General features: G+C 51.9%; 1 protein-coding gene across 6 annotated transcripts in view; it reads right to left on the minus strand.

The window, feature by feature from the left end:
• Window positions 1–12,405, minus strand: part of LOC122562959 (F-actin-monooxygenase MICAL3-like) — a 587,087-nt gene that overhangs the window by 386,393 nt on the left and 188,289 nt on the right. For all 6 annotated transcript variants that reach the window (XM_087997541.1, XM_087997540.1, XM_087997538.1 and 3 more), the window contains exons 11-12: window positions 8,059–8,185; window positions 2,191–2,281 (exon numbers count right to left, since the gene is read on the minus strand). In XM_087997541.1, coding sequence (XP_087853667.1) covers window positions 2,191–2,281; window positions 8,059–8,185 — 218 coding nt within the window. The remainder of the gene's footprint in view (window positions 1–2,190; window positions 2,282–8,058; window positions 8,186–12,405) is intronic.

Below are 12,405 nucleotides of genomic sequence, written 5' to 3' on the forward strand. Positions count from 1 at the left end.
GGTCTGGACCCCAGAGATTGAGCGAATCCTGAGAAGAGTGTAAAGGTAGTAGGAGGATACTTAAGAGAGTAGTCAGGGAACTTGAGGTAGATTTGGCAAATAGGGTTAAGGAGAACCCAAAGGGATTTTATAAACATGTTAAGGATGAAAGGGTAACTAGGGAAAGAATAGGCCCCCTCAAAGATCAAAAAGTGTGGTGCTAGAAAAGCACAGCCAGTCAGGCAGCATCTGAGGAGCAGGAGGGTCGACATTTCAAATAAGCATAACCTCTCGAAACGCTGATTCTCCTGCTCCTTGGATGCTACCTGACCGGCTGTGCTTTTCCAGCACCACACATTTTGACTCTGACCTCCAGCATCTGCAGTCCTCACTTTCTCCTCCTCAAAAATCAGCAAGGTAGCCTATGTGTGGAATTGCAGGAGATGGTGGAGATACTAAACAAGTGTTTTGCATCAGTGTTTACCGTGGACAAGGCCATGGAAATTATGAAATGTGGGGAAATAGATGGTGACATCTTGAAAAATGTCCATATTACAGAGGAGAGATCTTAAAACGCACAAAGATGGATAAATCCCTAGGACCCTGATCAGGTGTACCCTAGAACTCTGTGGGAGGCTAGGGAAGTGATTTCTGGGCCCCTTGCTGAGATATTTGTATCATCGATAGTTATAGGTGAGGTGCCGGAAGACCGGAGGTTGGTTAACGTGGTGTCACTGTTTAAGAAGGGTGGTAAGGACAAGCCAGAGAACAATAGACCGGTGAGCCTGTGGTTGGCAAGTTGTTGGAGGGAATCCTGAGGGACAGGATTTACATGTATTTGGAAAGGCAAGGACTGATTAGGATAGTCAACATGGCTTTGTGCGTGGGAAATCATGTTTCACAAACTTGATGAGTTTTTTGAAGAAGCAACAAAGAGGATTGATGAGGGCAGAGCGGTGGATGTGAGCTATATGGACTTCAGTAAGGCGTTCGACAAGGTTCCTCGTGGTAGACTGGTTAGCAAGGTTAGATCTCATGGAATACAGGGAGAACGAGCCATTTGAATACAGAACTGGCTCAAAGGTAGAAGACAGAGAGTGATGGTGGAGCATTGTTTTTCAGACTGGAGGCTTGTGACCAACAGTGTGCAATGAGGATCAGTGCTGGGTCCACTACTTTTCATCATTTAGATAACTGATTTGGATGTGAACATAGAGGTATAATTAGCAAGTTTCCAGATTACCCCAAAATTGGAGGAGTAGTGGACAACGAAGAAGGTTACCTCAGAGTACAATGGGATCTTGATCAGATGGGCCGATGGGTGAGGAGTGGCAGATGGAGTTTCATTTGGATGGGGCAGATAGAGTTTAATGTGAGGTGCTACATTTTGAAAAGGCAAAGCCAGGCAGGACTTATACACTCAATGGTCCTGGGGTGTGTTGCTGAACAAACAGACCTCACAGTCCAGGTTCATAGCTCTTTAAAAGTGGAGTCGCAGGTAGATAGGATAATGAAGGAGGCATTGGTATGCTTTCCTGTATTTGTCAGAGCTTTGAGTATTGGTGTTGGGAGGTCAAGTTGCTGCTGTGAAGGATATTGGTTAGACCACTTTTGGAATATTGGTGAGTAATTCTGGTCAAGGTTGCCAAGGTTGGAGCTTTTGAGATACAGGGAGATGCTGAATAGGCTGGGGCTGTTTTCTCTGGAGTGCCAGAGGTTTATAAAATCATGAGGGGCATGGATAGGGTAAACAGAGTTGGACCAAAGGGGTCTGTTTCTGTGCTGTATGTCTCTATGACTCTAATTGCAACGACATTTGGATAATTACATGAGTAGGAAAGGTTTGGAGGGATATGGGTAGGAGCAGGCAAATGGGACTAGTTTAGGTTGGAATTAATGTTTGGCATGGCCTGGTTGGACAGAAGGGTTTGTTACCATGCTGTAGGACTCAATGGCCAATCTGCACACTCCAGCTGGTCTATATCCTTCTGAAGTCCTGCAATATCTTCCTCACAGTTTACAATGCGTCAGAGTACTGTATCATCTCCAAGAATTGAAATTGTGCTCTGCATACCAAGGTCCAAATCATTAGCATCTTACAGGAAAAGCAAGGATCCCAACTGTGACCTCTGAAGGACCCTGCTACAAACCTGCCTTCATGCCCATCCTTGAATTTTGAATTTACTTATTTCCTCTGCTTTGTCTGCTCACCGGTTTGTTTAAACTTTGGTGATCTTGGAATAGCCGCAGTTTCTGATCCTGGCAGGTTCTTTTGCTCTCCGGTGTTATACAAGTGCCGCACCTGATAATATAAGGAGACACAGTCAGAGCCTCTGCACCAGAGGAGGTTTTAGCAGAGATAAAGTAAAAATCATTACAATATTCATGCCTACAACATTCCAGAGGGGCAGAGTTTGTATTGACACTGAACATAACGGAATGGTAAAAAGTGAGAGCTGCTTGGTGCTGTGTTCGAGAGGGGACATGCTGGACATGGTAGCATGTCACAGACAAGAAGGGACGCTACCTGAGAATTACTCAGCTCATTACATGGGGAAAGTTGCCAAGTGGATTTCCCAGGGCTTGGCAGATGAACTGCAAATAGCAGACATTTTTGTCAGAGAGACACAGAGGAAGATCTCTCCAATACTGTAAACAAAAATTCAAAATCAGCAGTCTCCCAGCAAGCTCATATTCACCAACATGATCTTCGCAAGCCCCAAATCCCATCTCTCCCTCTCATCCCAAGCTCCGATCACCCTACGAACCCCAATCACCCTGCAAGCCATCTCTGAACACCAAGAGCCCCAAACCCAATCTCCAGGAATCGCCCTCCTCTCCAATTCGCATGCCTGACCCAATCAACCAAGGATATTCTTGAGGTTGGGTAGATTAGACAAGGTCAGTGGGGGTGGTGGGGGTGTGGAATTTGCTGAAATAAGGGAGTTTAGAGTGGGGGCGGGGGTGTGTGTGAGGGAATGGTGGGTTTAAAGAGGACCAGGATGAGGGTTTGGAGTTTAGATAGGGTCTGGGAGAGGGTTTAGACAGGGTTGGGGTGTTTAAACAATTTCAGGGAGGGGGTTTAGACAGGGTTGGGGGAACGTTTAGAGAGAGTCAGAGAGGGGAGTTTAATGAGGGACAGGTGGGGGGAGGGGAGGGAGGAGATTTAGACAATGTTGGGTAGGGAAATTTAGAAAGAATTGGGGTCGGGAGTTTAGATGTAGTCATGGGGACTTTTAGACAGGGATAGGGGGTTTAGACACGTTCACGGCTTGGGATTAGACAGGATAGGGTTTAAGTTTGGTTCGGCTCAGGACGGCAGTTTAGAGGGGGTCGGGAGGGCAGTTTAGAGGGGGTCGGGAGGGCAGTTTAGAGGGGGTCGGGAGGGGTGTTTAGAGAGGGTCGGGAGGGGAGTTTAGAGGGGGTCGGGAGGGGAGTTTAGAGGGGGTCGGGAGGGGAGTTTAGAGGGGGTCGGGAGGGGAGTTTAGAGGGGGTCGGGAGGGGAGTTTAGAGGGGGTCGGGAGGGAGTTTAGAGGGGGTCGGGAGGGCAGTTTAGAGGGGGGTCGGGAGGGCAGATTAGAGGGGGTCGGGAGGGCAGATTAGAGGGGGTCGGGAGGGCAGATTAGAGGGGGTCGGGAGGGCAGATTAGAGGGGGTCGGGAGGGCAGTTTAGAGGGGGTCGGGAGGGCAGTTTAGAGGGGGTCGGGAGGGGAGTTTAGAGGGGGTCGGGAGGGGAGTTTAGAGGGGGTCGGGAGGGGAGTTTAGAGGGGGTCGGGAGGGGAGTTTAGAGGGGGTCGGGAGGGGAGTTTAGAGGGGGTCGGGAGGGAGTTTAGAGGGGGTCGGGAGGGCAGTTTAGAGGGGGGTCGGGAGGGCAGATTAGAGGGGGTCGGGAGGGCAGATTAGAGGGGGTCGGGAGGGCAGATTAGAGGGGGTCGGGAGGGCAGTTTAGAGGGGGTCGGGAGGGCAGTTTAGAGGGGGTCGGGAGGGCAGTTTAGAGGGGGTCGGGAGGGCAGTTTAGAGGGGGTCGGGAGGGGAGTTTAGAGGGGGTCGGGAGGGGAGTTTAGAGGGGGTCGGGAGGGGAGTTTAGAGGGGGTCGGGAGGGGAATTTAGAGGGGATCGGGAGAGCTGTTTAGAGGGGGTCGGGAGGGGTGTTTAGAGGGGGTCGGGAGGGGAGTTTAGAGGGGGTCGGGAGGGGAGTTTAGAGGGGGTCGGGAGGGGAGTTTAGAAGGGGTCGGGAGGGCTGTTTAGAGGGGGTCGGGAGGGCTGTTTAGAGGGGGTCGGGAGGGCTGTTTAGAGGGGGTCGGGAGGGGAGTTTAGAGAGGGTCGGGAGGGCAGTTTAGAGGGGATCGGGAGAGCAGTTTTTGAGAGGGTCGGGAGGGCTGTTTAGAGGGGGTCGGGAGGGCAGTTTAGAGGGGGTAGGGAGGGCAGTTTAGAGGGGATCGGGAGGGCAGTTCATAGAGGGTCGGGAGGGCAGTTCAGAGAGGGTCGGGAGGGCAGTTTAGAGGCGGTCGGGAGGGCAGTTTAGAGGGGGTAGGGAGGGCAGTTTACAGAGGGTCGGGAGGGCAGTTTAGAGGGAGTCGGGAGGGCAGTTTAGAGGGGGTCGGGAGGGCAGTTTAGAGGGGGTCGGGAGGGCAGTTTAGAGGGGGTCGGGAGGGGAGTTTAGAGAGGGTCGGGAGGGCAGTTTAGAGAGGGTCGCGAGGGCAGTTTAGAGGGGGTCGGGAGGGCAGTTTAGAGGGGGTCGGGAGGGCAGTTTTTGAGGGGGTCGGGAGGGCAGTTTATAGAGGGTCGGGAGGGCAGTTCATAGAGGGTCGGGAGGGCAGTTCAGAGAGGGTCGGGAGGGCAGTTCAGAGAGGGTCGGGAGGGCAGATTAGAGGGGGTCGGGAGGGCAGATTAGAGGGGGTCGGGAGGGCAGTTTAGAGGGGGTCGGGAGGGCAGTTTATAGAGGGTCGGGAGGGCAGTTTAGAGGGGGTCGAGAGGGCAGTTTAGAGGGGGTCGGGAGGGCAGTTTAGAGGGGGGTCGGGAGGGGAGTTTAGAGGGGGTCAGGAGGGGAGTTTAGAGGGGGTCGGGAGGGCTGTTTAGAGGGGGTCGGGAGGGCTGTTTAGAGGGGGTCGGGAGGGCTGTTTAGAGGGGGTCGGGAGGGGAGTTTAGAGGGGGTCGGGGGGGGAATTTAGAGGGGATCGGGAGAGCAGTTTTTGAGGGGGTCGGGAGGGCAGTTTAGAGGGGATCGGGAGGGGAGTTTAGAGAGGGTCGGGAGGGCAGTTTAGAGGGGGTCGGGAGGGCTGATTAGAGAGGGGGTCGGGAGGGCAGTTTAGAGGGGGTCGGGAGGGCAGTTTATAGAGGGTCGGGAGGGCAGTTTAGAGAGGGTCGGGAGGGCAGTTTAGAGGGGGTCGGGTGGGCAGTTTAGAGGGGGTCGGGAGGGAAGTTTAGAGAGGGTCGGGAGGGCAGTTTAGAGGGGGTCTGGAGGGCAGTTTAGAGAGGGTCGGGAGGGCAGTTTAGAGGGGATCGGGAGAGCAGTTTTTGAGAGGGTCGGGAGGGCTGTTTAGATGGGGTCGGGAGGGCAGTTTAGAGGGGGTAGGGAGGGCAGTTTAGAGGGGATCGGGAGGGCAGTTTATAGAGGGTCGGGAGGGCAGTTCATAGAGGGTCGGGAGGGCAGTTTAGCGAGGGTCGGGAGGGCAGATTAGAGGGGGTCGGGAGGGCAGTTTAGAGGGGGTAGGGAGGGCAGTTTATAGAGGGTCGGGAGGGCAGTTTATAGAGGGTCGGGAGGGCAGATTAGAGGGGGTCGGGAGGGCAGTTTATAGAGGGTCGGGAGGGCAGTTTATAGAGGGTCGGGAGGGCAGTTTAGAGGGGGTCGGGAGGGCAGTTCAGAGGGGGTCGGGAGGGCAGTTTAGAGGGGGTCGGGAGGGCAGTTCAGAGGGGATCGGGAGGGCAGTTTAGAGGGGGGTCGGGAGGGGAGTTTAGAGGGGATCGGGAGGGCAGTTTAGAGGGGGTCGGGAGGGCAGTTTAGAGGGGATCGGGAGGGGAGATTAGAGGGGGTCGGGAGGGCAGTTTAGAGGGGGTCGCGAGGGCAGTTTAGAGGGGGTCGGGAGGGCAGTTTAGAGGGGGTCGGGAGGGCAGTTTAGAGGTGATCGGGAGGGCAGTTTATAGAGGGTCGGGAGGGCAGTTTAGAGGGGGTCGAGAGGGCAGTTTAGAGGGGGTCGGGAGGGGAGTTTAGAGGGGGTCGGGAGGGCAGTTTAGAGGGGGTCGGGAGGGCAGTTTAGAGGGGGTCGGGAGGGGATTTTAGAGGGGGTCGGGAGGGGATTTTAGAGGGGGTCGGGAGGGCAGTTTAGAGGGGGTCGGGAGGGCAGTTTAGAGGGGGTCGGGAGGGCAGTTTAGAGGGGGTCGGGAGGGGAGTTTAGAGAGGGTCGGGAGGGCAGTTTAGAGGGGGTCGGGAGGGGAGTTTAGAGAGGGTCGGGAGGGCAGTTTAGAGGGGATCGGGAGGGGAGTTTAGAGAGGGTCGGGAGGGTAGTTTAGAGGGGATCGGGAGGGGAGTTTAGAGGGGGTCGGGAGGGCAGTTTAGAGGGCATCGGGAGGGGAGTTTAGAGAGGGTCGGGAGGGCAGTTTAGAGGGGGTCGGGAGGGGTGTTTAGAGAGGGTCGGGAGGGCAGTTTAGAGGGGTCGGGAGGGCAGTTTAGAGGGGGTCGGGAGGGCAGTTTAGAAGGGGTAGGGAGGGCAGTTTTTGAGGGGGTCGGGAGGGCAGTTTAGAGGGGATCGGGAGGGCAGTTTATAGAGGGTCGGGAGGGCAGTTCATAGAGGGTCGGGAGGGCAGTTTAGAGAGGGTCGGGAGGGCAGATTAGAGGGGGTCGGGAGGGCAGTTTATAGAGGGTCGGGAGGGCAGTTTAGAGAGGGTCGGGAGGGCAGTTTAGAGAGGGTCGGGAGGGCAGTTTAGAGAGGGTCGGGAGGGCAGTTTAGAGGAGGTCGGGAGGGCAGTTTAGAGGGGGTCGGGAGGGCAGTTTAGAGGGGGTCGGGAGGGCAGTTTAGAGGGGGTCGGGAGGGCAGTTTAGAGGGATCGGGAGGGCAGTTTAGAGGGGATCGGGAGGGCAGTTTAGAGGTGGTCGGGAGGGGAGTTTAGAGAGGGTTGGGAGGGCAGTTTAGAGGGGGTAGGGAAGGCAGTTTTTGAGGGGGTCGGGATGTCAGTTTAGAGGGGATCGGGAGGGCAGTTTAGAGGGGGTCGGGAGGGCAGTTTAGAGGGGGTCGGGAGGGCAGTTTAGAGAGGGTCGGGAGGGCAGATTAGAGGGGGTCGGGAGGGCAGTTTAGAGGGGTTCGGGAGGGCAGTTTAGAGAGGGTCGGGAGGGCAGATTAGAGGGGGTCGGGAGGGCAGTTTAGAGGGGTTCGGGAGGGCAGTTTATAGAGGGTAGGGAGGGCAGTTCATAGAGGGTCGGGAGGGCAGTTCATAGAGGGTCGGGAGGGCAGTTCATAGAGGGTCGGGAGGGCAGTTCATAGAGGGTCGGGAGGGCAGATTAGAGGGGGTCGGGAGGGCAGATTAGAGGGGGTCGGGAGGGCAGATTAGAGGGGGTCGGGAGGGCAGATTAGAGGGGGTCGGGAGGGCAGTTTAGAGAGGGTTGGGAGGGCAGTATAGAGGGGATCGGGAGGGGAATTTAGAGGGGGTCTGGAGGGCAGTTTATAGAGGGTCGGGAGGGCAGTTGAGAGAGGGTCGGGAGGGCAGTTTATAGAGGGTCAGGAGTGGAGTTTAGAGGGGGTCGGGAGTGGAATTTAGAGAGGGTCGTGAGTGGAGTTTAGAGGGGGTCGGGAGCGCAGTTTAGAGAGAGTCGGGAGGGCAGTTTAGAGAGGGTCGGGAGGCCAGTTTAGAGAGGGTCGGGAGGGCAGTTTAGAGAGGGTCGTGAGACCAGTTTAGAGAGGTCGGGGATGGAGTGTAGAGAGGGTCAGGAGGTGTTTAGAGTGGGTTGGGGAGAGAGTTGGGTGGTGGTGGTGGGGAGTTTGTACCGAGTTGGTGGGGTCTTGATGAGGTCGATGGGGAGTTTAGTCGAGGTTGAGCAGATGCGGTGCTTCCTGGTTTGCGAGTGGACGTGGGTGAAGACACTCACCTGATTTTCATCCAGGACGTGGATGTTGACTTTGGGATAGCGAGTGACAGGGTCAATACTGTAGAGGTTGTAGTTCTTGCTGATGTTCGACGGTGTGGTCTGGGGCAATAACCTGTAAATACTTTCCCTAAAAATGAGTTTAAAAAGAATGGCATGCATTTAGATAGCGCTTCTCATAACCACAAAACATTTTCAGTTGCCTCACAGCCAATGAAGTACATCTGAAGTGAAGTCACTGAAGTAGTGTTGGAAATTCAACAGCCCATTTACAAACACCAACAGGATAATGCCCAAGTCACCTGCTTTTGTGTGATGCTGCTTGTGAGCTGAATACTGGACAGCAGAATGTGGACTACCTGCTTGTGCAACAGCTCCACAAAGGCAGCAGGACAGGTAAACAGGGTGGTTAAGGCGTTCATCTTCATCAGTCCAGGCGTAGATTATATGAGCAAGGAGATTATGTTGGAGCTGTAGAGGACACAGCTGGAGTACTGTGTGCAGTTCTGATAATCACAATTATAGGAAGGATATGATTTCAACTGGAGGGGGTGCAAAGGAGATTTACCAAGGCATTGCCTGGGATGGCACATTGCAGCTGTGAAGAGAAACTGGAATCAGCTTCGGTCGTTTTCTTTAGAGCAGAATAAGTTGGGGGTGGGGGGGTGGGACCTGCTAGAAGTGTATAAGATTATGAGAGGCATGGTCAGGGTAAATAGAAAGCAGCGGCTCCCCTTAGTGAAAGGGTTAATAACCAGGAGGCATAATGTTAAAGGGAAAGGCAGGAGGTTTAGAGGTAATTTGAGGAAAATCGTTTTCACAGTGGGTGGTGGAAATCTGGAATGTGGTGCCTAGGACCATGGTTGAGGCAGAAAACGTCACAACCTTTAAAAAGGTATTTGACATGAACACTTGAAGTACCATAATATTCAAGGCTATGGGCCTAGTGTGGGGAAGTGGTACTGATGTAGCTAGTATGTGTATTTTTGGTAGGACAAACTTGATGGGTTGAATGGTCTCTTCTGTACAGTAGGATTCTTTGATTCTATGAACCTTCCTCCTCTTTCTCAAAGTAATGCCACAGGATCTTTTACACCTTTCTAAATCAGTGGAAGCTTCTCAGTTCAATTTCTCATCTGATATGCTGCATCTCCAACAAGGCAGCACAGAACATTGAACAATACAGCAGTTACAGGCCTTTCGGCCCACGATATTGGGCCGAGCATTGACCTACACAGCCCTCAGTTTACTGCCGTCCATATGATTGTTCAGCAGTCGCTTAAATGTCCCTAATGTCTCTGACACTACTTCCACCTGTCACAAGGTTACTAGGCCCTTGATCTTTTCCAGAGGGGTCGCAAAAACAGCCCAGGCTCCAAAACAGCTGAGTTGGTGCAGAGATGAACGGTTTATTGGGGCCCTTGTTGTTTACCCCTAAACAGATGATACCTCAGGCCAAAGGCTTTCAAGATTTAGAAATAGCTTATATACTGAAATGGGAGCGACCTGTCCTGGCAGCTGAGGGTTTTTGGTTCAGTTCAGCAGTTGCGTATGTGAAGAAAGGCTGCTGGAGTTAGTTACATTCGAGACTGAAACTACGCGCTCTCGTTTTGCCATTCTAACTTCGACCTGTAAACCTCGGTTTCATTTTTACTCTGTGTTTAACATAGAACATAGAAGAACATAGAAGAATACAGCGCAGTACAGGCCCTTTGGCCCTCGATGTTGCGCCGATCCAAGCCCACCTAACCTATACTAACCCACTATCCTCCATATACCTATCCAATGCCCGCTTAAATGCCCATAAAGAGGGAGAGTCCACCACTGCTACTGGCAGGGCATTCCATGAACTTACGACTCGCTGAGTGAAGAACCTACCCCTAACTTCAGTCCTATATCTACCCCCCCTTAATTTAAAGCTATGCCCCCTTGTAATACCCGACTCCATACGTGGGAAAAGGTTCACACTGTTTAAGCGGTTTGTACATTGGGATTGTTGCAAGTATTTTCAGAACATCATAATTAAGCCGGGTTTGGACAGGACAAGTTAGGCAGTATTCTGTTTTCTGTTCTCGGTGTTTCATTCCATAACTTTGTGAATAAATCTTGTTTAAAACCTGGCTGATGACCCAGCTAATTTAGTCCAGGAATATCCACTATGCACCTAGCTAAACAAATAGCAAAGATACGGTCTGGGCTATCTGCTTCAAAATGTTTTGAGGGGTCTGTCTAGTCCATAACGCACCGCTGGCAGTGCATTCCACACACCCACCACTCACTGCGTAACAAACCTACCTCTGACATCTCCCCTATACCTTCATCCAATCACCTTAAAATTAAAACCCCTTGTGTCAGCCATCTCTGCCCTGGGGAAAAGTCTCTGACTGCAACATTCCCATAGTTATGCATTGGCACTTGAACCCTGAACCCCATAACTCAGAAGAGAGATTGACTGATTGATTTATTTTTGTCACATGCACCGAGACGCCGTGAAAAGTGTAGCTATGCATATTATACAGACAGATCATGTCATATAATGTGCATCAGGTAACAGAGTGCAGTGTTACAGCCACTGAGAAGATAGAGAGAGAGAGAGATCAGAATTAACATTTGAGAGATCCATTCAAAAGTCTGCTAACACTGGGGAAGAAGCTGTTTTCGAATCTTGGGTATGTGCATTCAAATGTTTGTATCTTCTGTCTGACAGAAGAGGGTATAAGAGAGGATGGCTGGGGTGGGAGGGGTCTTTGATGATGTTGGCTGCTTTCCCGAGGCAGCTGTAAGTATAGATGGAGTCAATGGATGGAATGCTGCTTATAGACTGGGCTGTGTTCACAACTTTTTGCAGTTTTTTGCAGTCTTGGGAAGAACAGTTGCCACACCAAGCTGTGATGTATCCAGAGAGGATGCTTTCTATGGTGTATCTGTAAAAATTGATAGGAGTTCTTGGGGACATGCCAAAATTCCATTGCCTCCTGAGGAAGTACATTGTTGTGCTTTCTCAACTGTTGTGTCATCATGGGTGGACCAGAACAGATCGTTGGTGATCATCACTCCCAGAAACTTGATGCTCTTGATCATCTCCACCTCAGGCCCATTGATACAGACTGGGATGTGCCCTCCACTCTGCTTCCTGGAGCCAATGACCAACTCCTTTGTTCTGCTGACACTGATGGAGAGATTGTTGTCTTCACAGCATACTGTTAAGCACTCAATCTCCTTCCTGTGCTCTGTCTCATCATTGTTAGAGATCCGACCCTCGATGGTGGTCACGTCAGCAAAGTTGTAAATGGAGTTGGAGCAGAATGTGGCCACACAATCATAAGGAGTACAGGAAGGGGCTGAGTACGCAGTCTTGCAGGGCACCAATGTTGAGCATTATGGTGGAGGAAGTGTTGTTGCATGTGTATTCTTACTGATTGCAATCTAGAAAGAATGAGCCACTGAGTTCAAAGCAACATGTATTAATTAGGAGCTGCACATGCCCTGTTTTGAGAAGAGGTTAATGTAAACACACCCTGCCCCTCCCACAACCCAGACACTAAGAATTCAGCCATACACAAAAAGCTGCATGTACCTCAATAATCTGAGCTAGATAGGAAGGCAAAGTATCACAGTGTTGACTGGCTACATGCCTGCTTAGAAATGGAAGCCTCGAAGTTGGAGTTGATGACAACCTACACATGTTGCCCTGTGTGTACTGGTTCAGCTAGAACTTGCCAGTGAACATCATCACACAGCCAACCAAATGCATTCAATATGTCACCAAAAGTCCTCTTAGAACATAGAACAATACAGCACAGAACAGGCCCTTCGGCCCACGATGTTGTGCCGAACATTTGTCCTAGCTTAAGCACCTATCCATGTACCTATCCAATTGCCGCTTAAAGGTCACCAAAGATTCTGACTCTGCCACTCCCACAGGCAGCGCATTCCATGCCCCCACCACTCTCTGGGTAAAGAACCCCCCCCTGACATCTCCCCTATACCTTCCACCCTTCACCTTAAATTTATGTCCCCTTGTAACACTCTGTTGTACCCGGGGAAAAAGTTTCTGATTGTCTATCTATTCCTCTGATCATGTTATAAACCTCTATCAAGTCACCCCTCATCCTTCGCCGTTCCAATGAGAAAAGGCCTAGCACTCTCAACCTATCCTCGTACGACCTATTCTCCATTCCAGGCAACATCCTGGTAAATCTTCTCTGCACCCTCTCCAAAGCTCCCACATCTTTCCTAAAGTGAGGCGACCAGAACTGCACACAGTACTCCAAATGTGGCCTAACCAAAGTCCTGTACAGTTGCAACATCACTTCACGACTCTTGAATTCAATCCCTCTGCTAATGAAC

The sequence above is a fragment of the Chiloscyllium plagiosum genome, unplaced genomic scaffold, assembly GCF_037043375.1.
Source record: "Chiloscyllium plagiosum isolate Xiang-an unplaced genomic scaffold, Cpla_swu_hap1 HiC_scaffold_19, whole genome shotgun sequence".
In the NCBI taxonomy this organism is placed as follows: Eukaryota; Metazoa; Chordata; class Chondrichthyes; order Orectolobiformes; family Hemiscylliidae; genus Chiloscyllium; species Chiloscyllium plagiosum.